Source organism: Monodon monoceros, unplaced genomic scaffold, assembly GCF_005190385.1.
Source record: "Monodon monoceros isolate NGI ecotype Baffin Bay Population unplaced genomic scaffold, NGI_Narwhal_1 Super_Scaffold_11, whole genome shotgun sequence".
NCBI lineage: Eukaryota > Metazoa > Chordata > Mammalia > Artiodactyla > Monodontidae > Monodon > Monodon monoceros.
In genome coordinates, this window is record NW_021703767.1 from 93,539,071 (window position 1) to 93,562,052 (window position 22,982).

Here is a 22,982-nt window from a genome sequence, read left to right on the forward strand (position 1 = left end):
CGATGGCAACTTGTTCTAGTTTGTCTTTTTTTTTTTTAATGCAGCAAAGGCCAAAAAGTATAACTTTTTCTAGTAATCTCATTTCATTTAACTCCATATTCATCATTTATTCTTTTATTCATTGATTTGTTCACATTTCCATAAGATGATTACTGAATATGTAGGTTTGCCCAGGACTGAGTAGTTTCCCAGGGTGCAGGACTTTCAGTACAAAAACTCAAAGAGTTGTATGCAAACCTGGACCTCTGGTCACCCTAATGTGTGCTTGGTGATGGGGATACAAAACTGAGTAAGACAGAGTCTCTGCCCTAGAAAAGGTTGCATCTGTAGCACTGGACACTTGCCAGGTGAGATAGTATCAATACATCAGAGGCCAGGAAGTATAAGTGCCAGGAATGGTATGGATTATGAGTCAGCCTGGCCTTTTCCACATAATTTTGGCTGATCACTTCTGCCAGAGGAAGAGCTGGAGGTAGGTGTGCAGGTGTTTATGTAGTTATTGAACTTCTGGTTCTTAGACTGCCTTGGAAAACCTATAAATAAGGTAGTATTTGGCTTTCTGTTGACGCAATCCAGCTCCTAATATATTATAAAAACATTAATATATTAAAAGAACAGCCTAAGGGATTAAATTTTTACATATTAAAATTGCTTCTGTCACTGCAAACCTGTGGATTCTCTTTCTAAGAAATGCTAAGACTTCCTAAAATTCTATTTGTTCTGTGTTGGTTTAAACAGAATACCATATTCTTCAGATTGGTGACTTTTCTGAATCACAGCAAATGATGGTGTTAAAAGAGAAAAATTTTTTGGTTCTAAGGAAGAAACTGCTTATTTTCTGTGATTTCTGGAAAGGCATACATTTGAAGAACTACAAAATCAGAATGAATCTGATGCACTTCATATCGTCCATTATGAAATAAATTTTTAGTCAGTTAAAAACACATTCAAAGGTAATCTAATATGGATTTCCTGTTATTTTATAGTAATTGTATTTTATGGGAAACCAGATTAATTTTTTACATTTGTACATGTAGCTCTGTTAATGAGGTATATGTTCATATTTACTTTTTATTGTTTTTATTATTAATAACTTAAGTCCAAGTCTAAAAACAATCCATAGTTAGCAGAATTTAAGAACGGACAGTATTAAATAAACTGCTTTATAGTGAGTGTTTGCTCCTTTGTCTCTTTCAGAAATCAGGTATTACGATGAACTGTGTAAAGCAATGGCTGAGGAATTGAATGCTGTCATTGTCTCCATTGAGTAAGTAATTAATAATAGTCATAGAAAAACATTTAAGAAGGAATCCTAGATAACCATCTAGTTATCTTATTTTACAAGTGCTAGAGTGTAAAATGAAAGTCCAGAGAGGTGAAGTGATTTTCCCAAAGTCACAGAAAATGATTTCTGATGTAACTTAGAATTTCTTGAACTAGCTTTATAATGCCTCAAACTATCTTCTTATTTTAGTTTTGGAATCTTCTGGAAACGGAATTAGCTGAAATTGAGAGAAATATATAATCAGTTATTTATAGTATATAGTTTGATTACTGCCTTTTTTTTTTTTTTACTTTAGTATAGCTCTGTATTATTAGACTATTGAAGTGTAAGAAAGCCATGCAATGCCTTTCAAGAGGAATTAAAGCATAGCTAACTAACTTTAATAAGTTATAGTTGAATCATTAACCTTGTGAACTGCAAGGTCAGACAGTGCTCATAGAATTTCAGGAGAAAAACCCTAAAGGGAAAGATTATTTTCTTATGCTATTATGTGGAAATAAACTATGATAAAAGCATAAAAGAGAAGGGATTTTTTTCCATCAGGTTTTTTCTTAGCCAAGTAAAAGCATATTCTAAAAATTACCACTATAAATTTCAACTAATGTTGAAGTTAAAAAAATTCCTGTATAGTGTGACTGTTTTCTGTGTTAATTCTCTCACTTTACCTTCACAAGTGCTGAGAAAGCAAAGGAAGTTTGGACATACCAGATAATTCCTACTATTCCATCAGATCCACTCATTTAAAATTAAGTGGAAATACAGTTAAGTCCCCTACAGCAAGTCTCAGAACGAACAAGCTCTGTTCCGAGAGTGCATTCCTAAGTCCAATTTGTTCGTAAGTCCAACAAACACAATCGTTATCACTTGGTGCTTCTTAGCAGTGTACCAGCTACTTCACCGCTGCTTTTACACTTGCTTCCGGACACCCTGGGCTTGAAATAAAGATACTGTACTACTGTACTCCAGACAGTACTGTACATGATTACTGCCTTTTTAAATCTAAAAACCAATCAGCATTTTAAGAGAATCTCTCCTACACCAAGAGTTGGAGAAGTTATCCTCCTGGAGTTAGGTTCTGTAATTCAGACCTTGTAAATAATAGTGTGTTCAACCAATCTTAGTTAATGTAGCTATTATTATCACTATTAGTATTAATATTAATATCAGTGTTTTGAGTTGTTTCTACCAGTTCTATATTAGCTTTTTCTGGGACACTAAGAAGAAAGTGAATAATAATTATAATGATTGCGGTGATGGTAATACAAAAATCATGGCACCTATTCCATGGCAGGCATTGTGCAGGTGCTATGTATACATTGTTTCTCCTCCTTCAGATCTCTGTTCAAGTATTATCCTTTCACCAAGGCCTTCCTTGAAACCCCTAAAATTGCAGTCCACTTTTCTTCTGCTTTATTTTTCTCCAAAATTATCATCAACGTCTGACAGACCATATATATAACTTCTTACGTATTTATTGTATTGAATATAAACAGACAATGTAAGTTTTATGAAGGCAGAGATTTTAGGGATTTTTGTCTGTTTTGTTCATTGCTGACCATTAGTGTCTGGAAACGTCCCTGGCAGATAGTGGAAATTTATGATATTGTGATTTGTAGGAAATATATATTTGGTCATTCAGATGACCAAAGTGTATTTTTCACGCGTACTTGGTCTTCGTCCAAAGTTCCTGGCTCACAGCTCCCCAAATCCTTCAAATTTCCTAAGTGTTCAGAGAGTTAAAGGAGCCTTTTGTGGGACTTCTCTGGTAGTCCAGTGGTTAAGACTTCACCCTTCCACTGCAGGGGGCAAGGGTTCAATCCCTGGTCAGGGAACTATCCCGCCCCTGCCCCCCTTGCCAAAAAAAAAAGGTGTTTTTTGTTATGTGAATGAGGTGACTTTTGGAAGCACCTAAGGATGGGGGCTGGTTGCCAGGAGAACCAACCATGTGATTAGAGGGTTGGGACTTTCCCACCCTGCTGGCCTCTGGGGAGGAGAGATGGGCTGGAGGTTTTATCAATCACCATTGGCCAATGATTAAATCAATCATAACTAGGTAATAAAGCCTCCATAAAAACCCAAAGGACAGAGTTCAGAAAGCTTCCAGTTGGTGAACACATGCAGATTTGGGGAGAGTAGTGCACCTCCAGAAGGCATGGAAGCTCTGCACCCCTTCCCACCTACACTGACTTCCGTATCTCTTCCATCTGGCTGTTCCTGAGTTGTATTCTTTTTATAATAAATCAGTAATCTAGTAAGTAAAATATTTCTCTGAGTTCTTTGAGCCACTCTAGCAAATTAATTGAACCAGAGGAGGAGGTTTTGGGAACCTCTGATTTATAGCCAGGTGGTCAGAAGTACAGTAACAACCATTGGCATCCTGAGTTGGAGGGGATTGTTGGAACCTCCAATCTATAGCTTGGGGAAAAGCATAGGTGACAGCCTGGGTTTGCGTCTGGTGTCTGAGGTTGGGGGTGATCCTACAGTTTTGCAGGACTGAACCCTTAATCTGTGGAATCTGCTGCTATCTCCAGGTAGATATTGTCAGAATTGAGTTGAACTGTAGGACACCCAGCTGGTGTCCAGAGCATTGCTTGTTGGAGGTGTGGGGCACCTCCCCCATCACACACACGTTGAAAATTAGCCACAGAACACCAAAAGAGCATTTAATACGTATTTATGGAATGAATGAATGAAGAGTCTTGCTTAACTTTCGTATAAGTCATCCAAAGTAAGTGTTTTGATATTTTCCTCATAGATGAGGAAATTGAGGTCCAAGAAGTTAAGTAGCCTGCAAGAGGTCACATAGCTACTTAGTCACATATGTGGAGTGGGGAATTGAGCCAGGTGGAATCACTCCCCAGGCTTCTATGCTTCTTTGACCCAGTATCAAACTAATATTTTTTTTTTTTTTTAATTTTTTTTTTATTTATTTTTTTTGCGGTACGCGGGCCTCTCACTGTTGTGGCCTCTCCCGTTGTGGAGCACAGGCTCCGGACGTGCAGGCTCAGTGGCCATGGCTCACGGGCCCAGCCGCTCCGCGGCATGTGGGATCCTCCCGGACCGGGGCACGAACCCGTGTCCCTGCATCGGCAGGCGGACTCTCAACCACTGCGCCACCAGGGAAGCCCTAAACTAATATTGAAGGAAGCTGATGATGCTGAGTGACAGGGTTATGGCAACATCAGCCACTTTGCATGCCCTGAGCTTATGTAGCTCTCCCCTTCCCTCTGCCTCTCTCTGCCAGCTGCACTCCCATTCATAACTCATCTCCTTCTTGCCCCTACTCCAGATCGCAGACCTAAGAGAATCCTTGCTTCTCCAGTTCCTTGGAAGGGTTGGTCTCCTAAGTCATTTAGGCAGCTCGGACCCTGTCAATGGGAGCCTTAGAATCAGAGTGATGCTGTGGCTTCCTCCTCTGCAAATGTGGCACTGGACAACTCTGGACAGCTCCCCGGCCTCCCTGGATCCTCGGCTGGGCCTCCCAGATCACTCAAGGGCCCTTGATGCAGTTTTATAATGCAGGAACCTTCAAGTAAACGATTGTATCATCTGGCCTGGGTAGCTGGCCAGAGGAAGGCAGGGCTGTTTAAGCAGCTGAACTCCATTATGGAGCAAGGCCCTGCAGCTTGGTGCTGGTGAGCTGGTCTCAGGGCCTCTTCAGTGGTTTCCTGTGTAGCTCCAGCTCCTCAAAGGCCTGAGGAAAGGAGAGAAGGTGGACTTGTTTTACTTGGTACCATAAGGATTCTCCACACAAGCCTTATCCTCCAGGGCTAATGTAAGCAACTGGCAATATGCCTAAGCTCTTCCTACATGCCCTTCTCCACCTGTTAGCATCTGTCTCCAGTGAAACAGGTGTTCTTTTAAGTCTGTACTTATCATAAAACAAAGAAGGATGGATAGGGTGTTTTTTTTTAATAAATTTATTCTATTTATTTATTTTTGGCTGCATTGGGTCTTCGTTGTGGCACGTGGGCTTTTCATTGTGGTGGCTTCTCTTGTTGCAGAGCACGGGCTCTAGGCGCACGGGCTTCAGTAGTTGTGGCTCATGGGCTCTAGAGCGTAGGCTCAGTAGTTGTGGTGCATGGGCTTAGTTGCTCTGCAGCATGTGGGATCTTCCCGGACCAGGGCTTGAACCTGTGTCCCCTGCATTGGCAGGCAGATTCTTAACCACTGCTCCACTGGATAGGGTGTTTTTAAGAAGATTTTTTTTTAAAAAAGAACTAAACTATAGAGGGGCCGTGCTTTCATCTTCACTTTCCACTGCGCCAAATCTGTTCAATGTAGCATCCGGTTTATCAGCAGATAAGCATCACAGCAGTGGGCAATTACTATTACTCAAGGCTGTGTAATCTCAGGCAAGTCACTTAACCTCACGTGCAAAATGGGGTTAGGAATCTTTCCTGTGGATGTCAACGTGAGCTACTGGGAACAAGAATCATGTCCTCTTTTCTTTGGGCCTACCGCACCCAGTATATGGCTTAAACATGTATGCTAATAAGTAGATACACTTTGAGTTAGGTTAATGATTTCAGAGAGTTGTTATGAGAATCAGTTTGGACATTTGAGATAAAAGGGCTTCTGATATTCTAAATCACTAGACAAGACTGAAGGGTTATTGCTCTAGCCCATAGGACAGAAAGGTCATAGGACAGAAAGGTCCAACTTAACTAATTTATTTATCAACGTGTTTGGAACTCACAGTACTTTTCTTTGCAGAAATAATGAGCTAAGGTGATTAGGATCCATCCAGGCGAGCCAGCCCACAAAGAGCCACATAACCTATGCTCTAGTTGAGGTATAGCCAACATCATATGACCGTGATGTTTCTCTTGGAAAGTATGTTCAGAGGTCTAACTTGGGACCTCTTCTCACTGCTCACCTCTTTCTTTTATTCCATAAGCGCCTATTGAATTCCTGTTATGTGCCAGCTACTGTGTTAAATTCTGGTGGCATAACAGTGTGAGTAAGAGAGGCATAATTTCTATCCTCATGGAGTTTACAATCTAGATGAGAAATCAAACCTTGAACAAGTAATATTAAATGTGATAAGTGATGTGAAGTAGTAATGGAGGCATCGAGTAGGTAAGATCTTACCTAGTTTGAAGGGTTTGAATCGAGCTCCTAGGGATGAGCAGAACCTAGTTAGACAGAATGAATTGGTCATGGAAGTCCAAAGTGGTGTAATGAGAGGGCTTGGGAGGATGGGAGGAGGCAGAGAGCATTAAGGGAGTGAAATATGAGAGAAGACAGATGAGGGGACCTATGCTTCTGGCAATGACTAAGGAAAATAAGAAATAAGGGTGGATAATCCTGAGAGCCTTCACAAGGATGGTGGACTCTTGGTTCTCTTGGAATTCCTTCTCCTAGCAGGGAGGTTGTCTGCAGACAGCTTCTCCTTATCCTTGAGGCCAACAGGAGTGGGTAGTGGTGTCATGGCTTTACTTCATGTAGGGAGTGGCCTTGTGGAAGGTTAGATACAATCTGAGGAAGCTGGTAGGCAGGGGTTGGGGGCAGCCCTGGTGATGGAATCACTTCACATGAAGCAACACCAGGAGCTGGAATTTCTGAGTTTACATCACTGCTATTGGCTCAAGATTCTGGGAACAGATCCAACAACTGAGGTAGACAAAGATCTCAAGGTATAAAAATAGGCCATGACTTCTATTTAGTAGCTTCTACAACACTATGCTATTTTTACACATAATTGCACAGTAAGTATTTATGAAATAAATGGAAGAGTTCATCTTATCATACCCAAGATACATGGATGTATCCTCATTTACATAATCTGGGAAGGAAGTTTATATTTATAAGTTTATTTTCATAAACTTCATTGCAGTTTAACTATAATATGGTACCTTTTTACCTGTAGTTTATATAATAAAACACAATACTAGAACCATAAGACATCAGGAAAAAGGAAGATTTCTTTCTTCTTTTTTTTAAAATTAATTAATTTATTTTTATTTTTTTGGCTGTGCCGGGTCTTAGTTGCAGCAGGCCAGGTCTTCGTTGAGGCATGCAGGATCTTTTGTTGCGGCGTGAGGGCTCTTCGTTGTGGCACGCAGGTTTTCTCTTCTCTAGTTGTGGCATGTGGGCTCCAGAACGTGTGGGCTCTGTAGTTTGCCGCCCGTGGCCTCTCTAGTTGAGGCGTGTGGGCAAAGTAGTTGCAGCGTGCAGGCTTAGTTGCCCCGCAGCATGTGGGATCTTAGTTCCCCGACCAGGGATCGAACCCATGTCCCCTGCATTGGAAGGCTGATTCTTTACCACTGGACCACCAGGGAAGTCCCTAATTTCTTTTTTTTTTAATTTATTTATTTTATTTATTTAATTTTGGCTGTGTTGGGTCTTCGTTGCTGCGCGTGGGCTTTCTCTAGTTGAGGCGAGCGGGGGCTGTTCTTCGTTGCGGTGCTCGGGCTTCTTATTGCGGTGGCTTCTCTTGTTTTGGAGCACAGGCTCTAGGTGCGCAGGCTTCAGTAGTTGTGTCACATGGGCTCAGTAGTTGTGGCTCGCGGGCTCTAGAGCACAGGCTCAGTAGCTCTGGCGCACAGGCTTAGTTGCTCCGCGGCATGTGGGATCTTCCTGAAGCAGGGCTTGAACCCATGTCCCCTGCATTGGCAGGCGAATTCTTAACCACTGCGCCAGCAGGGAAGCCCCCTAATTTCTTTTTTTTTAAAGATAAAATGCTAATGTACAGCATGGGGAGTATAGTCAGTAATATTGTATTAACTATGTATGGTGACAAATGGTAACGACTTATTGTGGCAATCATGTCATAATGTAACATAGTGCCATAGATCATGGCACTATGTTGTGCCCCTGAAACTAATATAATATTGTATGGCAATTATACTTCAATTACAAAAAGATAAAATGTGAGATAATAACAAAGTAGGCATGTCAGATATTATTAAATTCTACAAGGCATTTACATTGCTTTTTTTTGGTTGTCAAAAACGGTTTCAAGTTGTGTTTTGCTTTTAACTAAGTCTGTATGACACTAAAACTCTCTATTTTGTGTCAGTGGAGACCTATTCCCATCCACCAAATATCAGGTGGCACTATGCACAGAGAACTTAAAACTTGACAGAGCTGTAAAGAAGAACGTTGCTCACATAGACAGAATAGAAGCTGGACCACGTATCTTAGTCTGCTGCTAACAGAGTTATAAGCAATGGGACTTTTATGACTCTGTCCTGCTCATCCATAAAATTAGAGGAGTACAAGCTGACAAAATCACAGAGCTTCTAAAGGCACAATACAACACACATCTCAATAAATAGTTGTTCAAACAAGATACTCTGGAAGACACGAGCCACGGTGACCTAGCTGTGACTCTCCCTCTGCTCCTTTTCCTTCTCTTCTTCCCAGACCAGCACACAGAAATCCTCATGCCTCACCCCAACCTGGGCAGCCCTGGGAGATAGGCAGACTGAATTCCTCAGGGTTCCTCTCCAAGAAAGGGAAAATTTGTCCAAAACTTTCCTTTTACTCAGTCCAGGCTACCTTATTAGCAAACCCAAAGGCCAGTGTTACAAATAATTTATTAATGCTACAGAAAGATAATATTGAGGCTTCTTTTAAGAAGTAGGTTGTTTTAGTTCCTTCACTATCGTTAACTAATGAATCTCCTTTTTAGACATATTAAGCTAATGTCTTCTTGGCTCTGTTTTCTACTAACATTAAAAAAAAATCTACTGGTTTCTCTCTTGTGGTTTAGGTCTTTTAGAATTTGGGGGGAGGGGGGCTTGGAGCTGTACAGAAAGCCTGTGCTGCACACTGCAGCGAGGTTGGGAAGCCTAGTTCCACCCACACCTGAGCCCAGAGCTCTGTTTAGCTTCTGAAATCACACAGAGAAAGGAGGTCCGACGGACATGGACCCAAGCCTGCTTGGGATTCTGTAGCCACCTGAGGGAATGTTTGGCTCTCTATTCCCCCATGAGGTTAAAGGCGAGGTTTATATCTGAATTGGGGAGGGGAGGCCTGGGGAGCTCCCTGCCGTGTCCATAGAGACGTCTCAGGAAGTCTTAACTCGTAAACAGCGTCAGCATCATATCATTTACACGGATCACAATTCTAGGTTCAATCAGTCCTAGGATTTTGGTGACACATCCTGACATCTGTCAGTTCTTTTGAATGTACTTATTATCCATTCAGCCAAGCCTTTGTTAAGCTGGGCTCTGCCTTGCTGAATGACTGGTAGTCAAAGCTATTTCGAGAGCCAATTTTGAGAGTAGAAACAGAAAGGAAGACCCTTCCTCAATCTTTATGCACAAACCTCATTGCACAAATGGAAAGAGAAACAATTATCCATTCACAGTCTTTCCACTTTTATGTAATTTTATTATATATTCTTTTAATGGAAAGGAAGCTTCTACCTATTAGAGGAATAAATAGATTCTTCCCCTGGAGTTGTCCCTCTCAAGTAACACAATATCACTGTAATTGTTGATTTGTTTCAGATAACCCCTACTGATATGGGTTCTTTAAGACTGAGGAGAATGTTAACCTTTTTATGTTCTCAAGGTGAATCTACTGAGCTCTTCTTGGGAGACAGTGAAAAAGGAAAAGAAAAACAAAAGAAGGCCAAAATGGAATGTGATTTTATCTCACTCCTGAATCAAATAGGAGTATAATTTCATTCCGGAATATCACATGTACCTTTCACCTAACTGGCACTACGTGAAGAGAACTCAGTGTCCTTGCCCGCTGCAGAAGACTGTCTCAGTGTTTCCAGGCTAGGTTATTTTGAGGGAGAATGCACTTTACAGCACTCTTAGAACACTAGTATTATTCAGGGCTTCCACATCCATAGTCTTGGAAGCAACTCACATTTTCCTTCAACTCTGGGCTTGTGTATCTGCCTTTGACTTAAGGAAGAATTTGTCAGTCTTTCTGAGCATTGCTCCATCTCCCTGGTCACTAACAAAGTAGATAATAAAGTAATAGGTTGTAGAAATGGTGCTGCTTATTTCAGGTGGGTATACATCGATATCTAGTACATAGCTGTGTGACTTTCCGTCTACTCCTAGAGGAAGTTGACATGTCTGTTATGACCTATTGTAAGAGAGACTTTGAGGGCTTAAAGAAAGGAGAGTTACTTTTGGCTGGGCTGTTAGAAGATTTCATGGAGGAAGTGGCATTTGAGATGAGACTTAAAGAATGGCAACATTTGATGAGAAATTGCTGGGGGAAGGGCATAGGGGATGGAGAGAAGGACCAATGCATTGGGAACAGGAACAGGGAGTTGTGTTCAGAGGAGAGTGACAGTATGGTTGGATTCAGTAATATTTCTAAACCCTGGCTGCACATTAGAATTACTTGGGGGAATTTTTCTTCAAATATAGTTATGCTGGGCCCCACCTCAGATCAAATAAATTGGAATGTTTTGTAGAGGAGCTCAAACCTCAGTGTTTTTTTATAAAGTTCCCAAGATTATCCTAAGGTGCATATAGAGTTGAGAAACTCTCAGCTATGCAGAGCATACAGGCAGGCAGTCCTTGGAGATGTGCCCGAAGAGTAGGTGGGTTAGGAACAATTTCTTTTTTAAAATGTTTTTTAAAGGCGCATAGCTTATTACTTTTCCCACCATAAGAGTATGTAATAAAATATGACATATTTTATATGTAAAAAGTATAAAATAAATCTCTAAAATTTTGTTTGGGACAAATAAAAATATCTTATTAAAGATGTACCATGTGCCAGGTACTCTGCCAGGTGGTTTGTTTTAAGAATATTGCAAAAACATTGAAATCATGAGAGAAGTTATGGGATGTCAGAAATCTACAGTTTTGAGAACTTACTGCTTTGGTGAGGTAATGAAAACACACACACATACATTTAAAGGCTGTGGGTTTGGAAGAATGAGAATATTTTAAAAGGGGGTGGCATGTGGATTTTGAAGTCAGTTGTGAATTCAGATCACAGCTTTGCCACTTACTAGCTGTTGTAGACTAGTTATGCATCCCCCTTGAGCCTCATGTTTTCATCCTTAAACCCACAGGTTTGCTCTGAGATTTGAGTACCTGGTGAGTACCTGGTGAGGTACCTCACCTAGCAGGAAAAAGATAATTTTTATAGAGTGTACATATTTATTAAATTGAGTAAACCTCATTCCTGAATTTACACCAAATTTTGTTCTTCTAGTGGGAGGCACCTGCAGTAATAGGTAGGTAGAAGCTGACACTGCAGAGTCATGTGTCCTGCACTGAGCTGGGCAAATTGAGACTGTATGTGCCACAAATTCATCAGGTGCTTTCACTCAAGATCTACAATTAAAAAAAAGAAAAGGCAGAATCCTCTTTCAGTACTTCGCAGGGACACAGCCTTGAACAAAAGCATCAGATAAATGTATTTATGCATGCTTTCTTTGACTACACCGCTCATAAATCACCTCATGACTCTCAGTTTTCTGTGTCTATAATGATATTACAGAACTTTCGTGATACTTCTCAGGTCAATTTCAAGCTACTTTGAAGGCTCATCTTAAAAATATCTAGGGCTTCCCTGGTGGCGCAGTGGTTGAGAGTCCGCCTGCCGATGCAGGGGACACGGGTTCGTGCCCCGGTCTGGGAAGATCCCACATGCCGTGGAGGGGCTGGGCCCGTAAGCCATGGCCGCTGAGCCTGCGCGTCCGGAGCCTGTGCTCCGCAACGGGAGAAGCCACAACAGTGAGAGGCCCACGTACCGTAAAAAAAAAAAAAAAAAATCTAGTTTCACTACGTCCTTCAGTCCATGAAAATAGTATCCCTTCTTAATGTATAAAACTAGAGAATGTTTCCAGAATGAACAAAGATAAGGGGAGGAGGGCTTAGGAGATAGATCTTCAAGGGCACCAGAAGGACTAGGATGTTTACTCTGTTATCTGAGCCAGTTATTAATCAACTCATAAGATTTGAAGTAGTAGCATATTTTTTAGATTACCAGTTCCTCTTTTTTTTTTTTTTTTTTTTTTTTGCAGTACACGGGCCTCTCACTGTTGTGGCCTCTCCCGTTGCGGAGTTCCTCTTGATTCAAAGTCATTAAGACCTTTTGTGAAACAACACCTGAAAATTTGATTCACGTATGTGTTCTAGCAAAATATGTTCTGACCTCTTGGGCCACTAGCAAGATAGTCTATCATGCTATCTGGAATCTTCCTGAGACAAAATAGCCTTTATTTTCACACCTTGAGTCATGAAGTGCATTTGTTCTTATTTCATTGAAAGAATTAAGAATTCAGCTTGGTAATATTGAAAGTAACAAATTGAGACCTCATCCCAGAACTGAGGGTAACTAGAATCATATGAGATGACTCCACCTATTGGACAAAATGGTGTACTCCTACTCCTTTTACCCATTATTAATGAATGAAATAAAGTAGCAGCAGCTTCACTAAGACATTGTGAAAGTCAGCTGGAGAAAAAATATTTCAGATGATTACTTGATCATCACAGATGGAAAAAAAAGAAATTAGAAAACTTATTTTATCTGTTATAGGGCAACCACTAAGGGAATTTCTTATTGCATTTTGTGTTTTAAAAATGTAGTCATTCCTGAAAGAGCAGATCTACATTCACTACTTATCAAAGTATTTCACAAATACTTGTCGATTTGATTGTATCTACACAGAATGTCAAGATTTTTTTTTTGGCTGCGCTGTGCAGCTTTTGGGATCTTAGTTCCCTAACCAGAGATCAAACCCGTGCCGCCTGCAGTGGAAGCACGGCGTCCTAACCACCGGACCGCCAGGGAATTCCCAGAATGTGAAGATATTTAATTAACTGTCTGGAATTTAGATGGGGGAAATGAATGACCTTATATAGAGTAGTATAGAAAAAACTAGTTTCTGAGAATAAATATGCTCATTACAAATTGGAAATCAAAAGACTTGAGTATTAGCTGACTATTATTAGGTTTTAATTAATTAGTTCCTATCCTACCTTGTTTTGATTTGTGTTTGGCTTATTTTACAAATCAAGTAGTTTTTCTATGCCTCAGTTTCTTCACTTGCAAAATGAAGGTATGTTAATACTCAGAAAAGTTTTACTAGATGCATGATTATGTGCTCAGCACATTGATAGATATACACTGGAAACACATAGTCCCTGATATCGGAGAACACACTCTTAAGAGGAAATACGGAAAGAAATCATGTTACTATGAGGCAATATGAACAATATACCCCAGCACATAGAAGTATCAAGGAATGGTAGCCAGCTGAGCCCCAGAAGCAAGTGGAGTTGTAGTCAAGGAGAGCTTCCTGGAGAAGGCAAACCCTCAAGTAAAGCTTAAAGGATGAGTGAGAAGTAAGGAGTGTGGAGGATGAGAGGGCACCTCAAGCCGAGACTACCAATGGATTTGTAAGGTGATATTATATATAGGTGGGGCATTTGACAAAACCAGGGCTCTTGGGGCTCTTAAGGGAATCTGAATCCTACTAAGTGTACAGAGCAGGATCCCAGAGGGACTCTAATCTTGCAAAGTGGGGCAGTAGGAGAAGCCCCAGAAGTGTCCCAGCAGGCCTGCCATGGGCCATCTGGAAACTTGGTTTCCCTTTTGCTGGTTGACAGCTGACGTTTTAGTTCCAGCCTTCCAGGGAGCAGATACATTGCTTGGGTTTAATGTCGGGCTGGCATGACCTCTTCAATGGAGTACAGTTTTACTATATTTATCAAGTAAATCATGAAGAATACCATATGCACTCATTAAACTTGAGACCAATGAAGTGGTTAGTGCTGCCGAGTCACCTTCTAACCCAGAGGTGGTGTGAACGGAACACTGACTTCCAGAAATAAAATTCCAGAACCTTTTGTGGGTCTGTCTATATTTTAATAATCAACGTCTGCCTTTTACTTCAAAGTTTTCTTTTTGCCTTGGTGGTGGTTGTAGGTTTTTGTTTTTGTTTGTTTTGTTTGGTGGCCCACAGTAAAAATTACTATGACAAAATCACGACTTTTTAGAAGTATTTGAATTGCAAGAAAATGGTTTATTTTTATATTTATTATAATTCCTTACCTGTTTGTGTCTGGCTTCAAAAGAACCAGTTTCCCCTTAAACTTTAAGTGGCCTCTAAAGACTTGGTGAAGTCCTTAAATGAATACAACTTTTGTCTTCACAGATACAGGCTAGTTCCAAAGGTTTATTTTCCTGAGCAAATTCATGATGTTATACGTGCCACAAAGTACTTCCTGCAGCCAGAAGTCTTACACAAGTATTCAGTTGACCCAGGCAGAATCGGAGTTTCTGGTGACAGTGCTGGTGGGAATTTGGCGGCTGCCCTGGGCCAACAGGTAACAGAGAGCCCTGAGGTGCTGGTGGAAGGAGAGCATGTGATAATGTTCAACAGATCGTCCACTAGGCATGGCAAAGGCCTAGCTGGGTGGGCTGGTCACTTGGGGGCCAAGTAATTCAGATGACTGCACTTGGCAAGCTCTCAGAGATCTTTTGAAGTAGGAAGAGGGGTCATTGAAAGAATTGTAATCTCTGAGTCCTTGGAAGGGCCCTGATTACAATTAAGGTGAGTAATGTGAGAGGAGGGCTAACATTTTAGAGGGCTCCCTTACTCCTCAGGGCTATGCATGGAAATTAAGTATCTTCTGCTCCTTTTCCATGTTGGACTTACAAAACAAGATAATTTTGCTTAAATTCCAATTGCTAAGGTTGTTTCCTTAAACTTTGATCCAAATTAAAAAATTTTAAAGTGTTTCCCAAAGGTTTTTTTTTTAATATAAAAGAAAGAGTTAAATGGTTCATCCACTTTATTTTTTTTTATTTTTATTTTTTTTAACATCTTTATTGGGGTATAATTGCTTTACAATGGTGTGTTAGTTTCTGCTTTATAACAAAGTGAATCAGTTATACATATACATATGTTCCCATATGTCTTCCCTCTTGCGTCTCCCTCCCTCCCACCCTCCCTACATCCACTTTAAATGTTACAATACAAGTTAGTCTGAGCTTTAGCTGGTTAAATTCTTTGAAAACTGTCTAGCTTTAGTAACATCTCCAATTTTCGGCAGCTGTGTAGACTCAAAGATAAGTACATTTTCTTCCTTTTCTGGGTTAAATAATTTAAGAATAGCATCTCTGTCTTCTTACCTCCAAATTTCTTTTGGCATTCTCAGATAGCATCTGCCTTTTCATTTGTGTCATGTCCTGATTTCTTCTCTTTTGCTATAAATAAAGAACTTTGTCCTCCGCTTGGCATTGGTGGGTTTGCTATCCACACGTCCAAAGCGGTAAGAAGAAAGTCCTGGTACAGTGGGGAGAGCCTCATGGGCTTTAAAACTGGCCACAACCAGGATGGAATCCAGGCCCCGCTGTGAGAGCTGTGGGGCTTTGGCAAGTCCTCTCACCTCTCTGAGCCTCAGGAAAATGAGGCTCATGCCATTTGATTGCAGGGCTGTTGCCAGGATTTAGTGATATGAGGTATATACAGTTCTTGGCACACATTAATAATACTATTAACTGATCATTTCCTCCTGCTTTTACAGAGCAGTTGCATCTTCCCTCGGGATGGGTTCTAAAGTGCGGTGTGAAACAAAATTGTATGGCTAACGTTACCTTGAAGATTGTTTAGCTGCTTGTGAAACACAGTGACCTAGTTAGCTGCCTTTTAGATGGGGGTTTAAGGACCTAAGAGATCATGTACCTTTGAAGTGTTCACTCAGAACTATGAGTTGCAAACATCACACCTTTCTCAGTAAATATCCAGCAGCTTGAAGGGTGCTGGTAGTGGTGGCGATGGGGAAGTATTTATTTTTTAAACTACATTCCTTAATACCATGCCTGGTAGAAATGTAACACTTATACCCCTTTGATTGAGTCAAGGTAAAGCACTGGGCTACTTTAAAAGGTATGGTTTCTGTAAAAGAAGCCATTCAAAATGAAATAATGTGTTCGCTTTTTCTTCTCCAGTTTAATCAAGATGCCAACCTAAAAAACAAGCTCAAAGTGCAAGCTTTAATTTATCCAGTTCTTCAAGCTTTAGATTTTAACACACCCTCTTATCAGCAAAATGTGAACACCCCCATCCTGCCCCGTTATGTCATGGTGAAGTACTGGGTGGACTACTTCCACGGCAACTATGACTTTGTCCAGGCAATGGTAGTTAACAATCACACTTCACTTGATGTGGAAGAGGCTGCTGCCCTCAGGGCCCATCTAAACTGGACATCCCTCTTGCCCGCATCCATCACAAAGAACTACAAGCCTGTCATGCAGACCACCGGCAACACCAGGATCGTCCAGGAGATCCCTCAGCTGCTGGATGCCCGCTCAGCCCCACTCATCGCAGACCAGAAAGTCCTGCGGCACCTCCCAAAGACCTATATTCTAACCTGTGAGCACGATGTCCTAAGAGACGATGGAATCATGTATGCAAAGCGTTTGGAGAGTGCAGGTGTGGAGGTGACCCTTGATCACTTTGAGGATGGCTTCCACGGATGCATGATTTTCACCAGCTGGCCTACCAACTTCTCAGTGGGAATTCGGACTAGGAATAGTTACATCAAGTGGCTGGATCAAAACCTGTAAAGGAGTGAAATTTCTAAGAGGCTTGAGCCCCTCTTGATCTCCTGCACCTGCTCTGGAAAGACATTCACTCTTTAGGTGACTAATTTCCCCTTGTTACTTGAGTTATGGAATCTCTATTCCCTGCAGACTTTATGTTAATTTAATTTTAAAAAATGCTTTTGAGTAACGTAAGTGCAAAAACATCTGAACCTGGTTCTCTAAGTGAGCCAGTCTCTGTTCTTGTTTTAACCAAATTTCTACTAACACCCACAGCTGCAGAAAGCAGGGCTAGGAGCTGGAAATAGCTTTGGGTCTTGCCTCCGTCAAGAAGTTCTTTGTGAAGGAATTCTACCAGCTGCGGATGACCTTTAATGAGTAAAAAGAAAATGTGGGCTCTTCAACTTGCTAGAGTTTACTTTGAATTAAGAACAGTGTTAAATGTGTTCACTTCAAGGTCAGTGCTGGCTACCAAGTGCCCTCTGTTCTTTATGGATGGATGGCTTTGTTTCCTGTGGGAATTTTGGCAGAGCTGTTCTAGCAAGGACAAGTTTCTCAAATGACTTTCCTCCTTTAGAGTGTTAATTTTATGTGATAGCTGTCTCTAAGTCCAGCTGGATTATGATAATACTTGAAAGTTACTTTCTACCACTATTATTAGAAAATATGAGGTTGCATGCACTGGATACCTGTACATCATTAAGTTTTTTGGTTATGCTATCTCCCTGGTGGAGATCTTTTGGGAGCAGATTAATTTAGATTTAGAATAAATTTTCCTTTACAGAACAAGTAAAAACAGACAAATGAACCAACCTATTGTTTTCATAATGAATACTTCTCACATAAATTACCAAGAGTAGTGTGTATATATTTGGCATAGTCAGAAAAGAAGATACATTTAATATTAAAATTATGAAAAATACCTTTAGAAGGTCTAGTTTATTCTTGAAAACTCAACTTTTTCACTTACATGGCTTTAAAATGGGGCTATTTTGGTATATATAATGTACTGTATTATTTATTTTTTTAAGTTATTTAATGTTAATATATATAGCTAGAAAAGATTTTTCAGAATAAAGTCAGTAATGAATATTAAAAATAATGATTTTTTTAAAAAACTACATTAGGGTTTAAAAAAAACAACTTTAGAATTATATCCACATGTAATTTTATGGAAAGAGGTAAAATACCTATTAATATTACTATATATAAGGCCTAAATATTTTGATGTTTATATGCATATATAAATCACAATAATTAGAAACTATGACTACACCTAGTAAAGTCATCTAAGTTTATAGTTCAATAGCTTAGACAAGACACACATTGGTCATTTCTGCTCTCTGTGGTCGGAGGAACTACTTCATACTCTTCTGGGTGACACCCTTCATTATCGCCTTCCAAGTAGGTCTAAAGTTACAATAGACCAGGCTTAATTTCATGTGAAGCCTTCACTGCCTGTGGGACATCTTTGGCATAGAAGGAAACTCCAATTCTGATTTGACTTGTGTACCTTCGCCCTCCTTCCTGCCACTCTTCGTACTGCTGCAATCTGTGCTACTTTCAGGGACTGCAGAGAGCAGCTACACAGCCAAGTCATGATACAATAAATTTATCAGTGGAAAGAAAGTAGAGCCTTTTCACTCATTTGAAAGATGGGTATTTCCTACTTATGAGGATGAAATAACAAATGAATATATATGCGAAAGTGACTTGCACTATATCCCACCTCAGACCTTTCTTGAAGGTCTTCCTTGAAATTTTCCTTGGTATAATAATTGGGAATCATGATACACAAAAACCACTAGATACAAGAGAGGCTAAACCAACCAAAAATCTGAGTGCTAAGAATTCCTTTGGGAAGCATACAGAGTTTATATTGAAGATATTTTGGCTTGGAATCAGTTTATTTTGTTTTAATTTTTGTTCTTATAAAAAATGTTTATGCTCTGCAGATTGATTTTTTTTAAGTGTTATGGCTTTGTTTTGTTTTCCTATTTTAAGAAAAAATGGATAGTCTTTTTATAATATCGTTGTTTGTGAAATGTGACCATAAATATATGAAAAAAAAATGTTGAAGTGCTACAAAATATAGTGAAGTGTAAATTAGTTACTGTTTTATCATTGATTTGTGAGGAAGTTAAGACTGTTGCATATCTTGGTGGATGTAATATTTATGCATGACCTTTTAACCTTTGACTTTTTGCTTATTTCTCACTGCAAAGGGCAAGGCAGATTTTATGAAGGATTTTGGTAGCCAGTCTATTTTGTAAGATGAAAATCCACTGTGGAGGTAGGAAAGTATAAATCTGTTTTGATTCATGTTTGTAAATAAAATGTCTCCATCTGGAAATGTGCCTCTTTCACTTCCCCTCATCTCATTTTCTGGTTCCCCCCCTCTTTCTCTTGGTATCCTAGATCCCTAGCCACAATTCAGCCCAAATCTTCTGCCCCCTGGAGTCCTCCAGCTGCCTTTCAATTACTGAGAGGTGACTCAGTGGCCTCTCTGATGACATCCATTTCATGTCTGGATACAGTATGTGCTGCTCGTACTGGAAACCTGCCTTGGACTGGCTAGAATATTCATAAAAGTTAGGCAGTTAGGCAGGCCATGAGACAATTTGGGGACTTTCCATACACATATTAGGAAGGGTTGATCACAGTGCAAATGAATTTGGATTTGAACTAGTTCAGGCAAAGAAGTATTGATACCACTGAAGGCAAGTTTTCACATTGACTCTGTCATTACAAGCAAAGCTAATAATTTCACGCTTGAGTTCATTATACTTAGTTCACTTCAATACCATAGGAATTTGCAAAACTTTTTTTTTCAAAGTAAATTGTTTGTGTTGGTTCTAAATGGTCACATATGTGTGGATAAATTAGATTTTCCTATTCAATTAGAGTTATTTTCATCTTCTCCAGCAAAACCTCTGGTGCGTGGCTATATTTTGCTGAAGGGATCCACTAATGGTTCCAACAATTCTCCTTTAGGGCATTTAAAATGTACTCCATGTGTTTTAATATTGTTTTTTCTTGTGATTTTCATTCTTTTTTAATCCCCCATTTTTTTTAAAAAAACTAACATCTCATATTTTCCAGTGGGTCCCCTATTTAAACATCTAGAAGATACTGATATTAGCATCATATTCGCCAAATTTGAGATTGATAATGTAAATATGATTTCCAGTAGGCATACATGTATTGTTCAGCCCTGTCACTCAGCATTTTGTGTCATTAGAGAGAGAGGCTGGTGACATTTTGTGTCTTGTTAGAAATGTCCCTACCAGATTTTCTCACCACTGGTATTTCAGATTGAGAGCTCCATCTTCTCACATAGGCTGCCTACCCAGACTAGCTATTTGTTACTGTTTTTCTGTCGTAAGTGTAGAGTGGAGTTTTCCAGCTGCTACTTGACATGTGGTGTTGTAGTAGGTGGGCTGTAGAGGCAGATATGAGAATCCAGATGGCTCCTGTTAAGCCAGACATTAAAGAGTTGCAAACACGTAAAACAATGCCACACTTCTCACTCGTTTGTGTCTGGAAAATTTAGTGATTTTTTTCCACCATAGAATATAGCTTAAGGTAACATGTAATTAAGTACATGAATAACTATGTTTACAATTTCTCAGTTTTAATTCCTAATACAGTAAACATCAATAAAGTTCATATGAACAGAAGCTATTTGGGGTCCTCAATAATTTTTCAGAATGTAAGGTCCTGAGACCAAAACAGTCAAGAAGTGCTGTTGTACATCATCTATGGCAAGCCCTGTATTCTGTGCTAGGCTATATAGCCAGCCAACGCTGACCTTATCATCATGGGAGACACATGCCATATTTCTCTTACCTAATACTCTTCCCTCCACCCCGATGGCCTTTCTTTGCCCTTCCTTGTCTTCCTTTGCCAGCCTGCTCCAGGAAGCCCTTCCTAACTCCTCCCTCCTCAGGATATTTAGGTGTCCCTCCTCTGGTCCCACATTGCACTCAACACATGGCACATAATTGGCTATTAGTGGGTCTGACTCCCTCACAAGATGGTGGGATCCTTGATGTGGGGTCATGTCAGCATCACTTTTGTGACCCCAGTGCCTGACACAGTGCCTCTCACAGAATAATCGCTCAATAAGTCTTTGCTGAACAAATGTTCTTATGTTGTTGCAATTAAAGCATAGTGTCCTTTTCAATGGCATGTAAAACTATGCCTGGTGCTATTGTATATATTTGCTTATTTATATTCTTAAGACACAAATCTCTGTTTGTTTTGATTGTTTTCCCCCAGCAGATGTTTTCTTTCTACTCATGCATTAAAGACTTATTTGGTCAACAAATGAAATCCCGGAGCCCACAGAGTATTTTTAAAATTCAAGGCAACTGCCAGCAGAGGGCACTCTTGAAAGTAGATGGCGTTAGACATCCTCCACGCTGCTGCTTATGTTTCACCTGGAATTTAAAAAGATTTCCCAACAGCTTATAAAAGGTAAATAAAAAGACATGCTATATTTAATCACAGAATAAATTAAACTGAGTATTTTTTTTAAAATAGACTTTAAAATCCTCATAAGTACCTAGAGAAAAAAAGACTGCATTTTCAAAACAAAGAAAAACAAAACTAAAAAGCACTCACATTGATTCTTTGTTAAAGCATGACTCACCTCTCTGCCCACCAAAGTGCTTTGTCTTTTTTTTTTACATGTTTTTATTCAAGGTAGGTATTTGCCATCCATTTGGAAAAAGGCTGACAGAAAAATGGTGTTCTACATTTTTGAAGGACCATTTAGTACAGTGGGAAATACAGGACCTTCATCTTTTGTTGTGCGCACCGGCCAAACCCAGCACCCAGCACCAGATGAATCCTTAGTTGGGAAGAAACTACCTTTGAAAACAATAAGTAAGGTAGAGCTAGATGGCCTTCAAAAGCTAAAGCACATTTTCAATTCAAACAACATTCAGCAGTGACATTTTCAGTATTGCCATACTTTTTTTTTTAATATTTAAATTTATTTCTTTATACAGCAGGTTCTTATTAGTTATCCATTTTATACGTATTAGTGTATATATGTCAATCCCAATCTAGTATTGCCATACTTTTAAAAACAGATATAATATGTTCCATGGTTAAGGGAAAAAACCTTGCCACTCAGCTCACGTGGAACAGAGGAAATGGAATGAACTAGAATTTAGGAAACCACAATTCCAGTTCCAGCTCTGCCAGAAATTTCTCAGTGAATTTAGGTAAGTCTTTATTGGTACCTTGGTTTCCCCATTTTAAATTTATATTTATCTAAACTTTTTTTTTAACCTCTTTATTGGAGTATAATTGCTTTACAATGTTGTGTTAGTTTCTGCTGTATAACAAAGTGAATCAGCTATACGTATACATATATCCCATATCCCCTCCCTCTTGCATCTTCCTCCCACCCTCCCTATCCCACCGCACTAGGTGGTCACACAGCACCGAGCTGATCTCCCTGTGCGATGCAGCTGCTTCCCACTAGCTATCTATTTTACATTTGGTATCTAAATTCTCTTACTCCATGAAAATACTTGAAGCAGCTTATAATGTAAAAATACAATGAAATAGAGATATAGAAATAGGAGCTTATAGCCAAGGAAAAGAACAAAAATATGCCAAATAGAAAAATCAGTTGTGGTTAACTTCTGGTTTGGCTGAGTCCCCTGGCAGTTGAGGAAAAAAGTAAAAAAACATGATTAGTGATTTGGCATTTCTGTCACTGTTTCTGAGGCATTCCAGTTTCTTAGGGTTGATGGTCTTTCCCTAAGACTGAATTCTAAAAGAAAATCCCTCCATGTGACTTAATGGAAAATCTCCTCAATTGTTTTAAAGCAAATACAATAGGAACTCTTACATAGCTATTTATTTAGTCAATTTCAATGAAAACTGAGGACATGGTTTTAAACCTCAGTGTATCCATATGTTCACTCAATGAAAGTTAATAGTGCTTACCTTACTGCCTGCCTCAAAGGACTATTTAAAAAATAAAGCTAAAGAAGGAGATTTTTTTTCTAAGTCATGAGTTTGTTAACCTGAAACAAATAGGCTGCCAGATATTTCTCCAGCAATGATGGGTTTATTCGGGATCAGCAGAGAATTGCAATTCAGGGTCTGCGGCTATGGTGATCCACATGCAAGTCCCAGTATGGCAGGGAAAGGAGAATACTTTTACAGAGAGGAAAAGGAAACT

The 22,982-nt window shown here is 39.7% G+C and overlaps 1 protein-coding gene across 3 annotated transcripts in view; it reads left to right on the forward strand.

Annotated features, from left to right (window-relative positions):
• Nucleotides 1–17,757, forward strand: part of NCEH1 (neutral cholesterol ester hydrolase 1) — a 62,948-nt gene extending 45,191 nt beyond the window's left edge. For 2 of the 3 annotated variants that reach the window (XM_029215255.1, XM_029215254.1), the window contains 3 exons: nucleotides 1,198–1,267; nucleotides 14,385–14,556; nucleotides 16,184–17,757. In XM_029215255.1, the coding sequence (XP_029071088.1) occupies nucleotides 1,230–1,267; nucleotides 14,385–14,556; nucleotides 16,184–16,801 (828 nt within the window). In that variant the 5' untranslated portion in view covers nucleotides 1,198–1,229 and the 3' untranslated portion in view covers nucleotides 16,802–17,757. The remainder of the gene's footprint in view (nucleotides 1–1,197; nucleotides 1,268–14,384; nucleotides 14,557–16,183) is intronic. The other variant, XM_029215253.1, reaches the window with a different exon arrangement.
• Nucleotides 17,758–22,982: the final 5,225 nt, after the last annotated feature.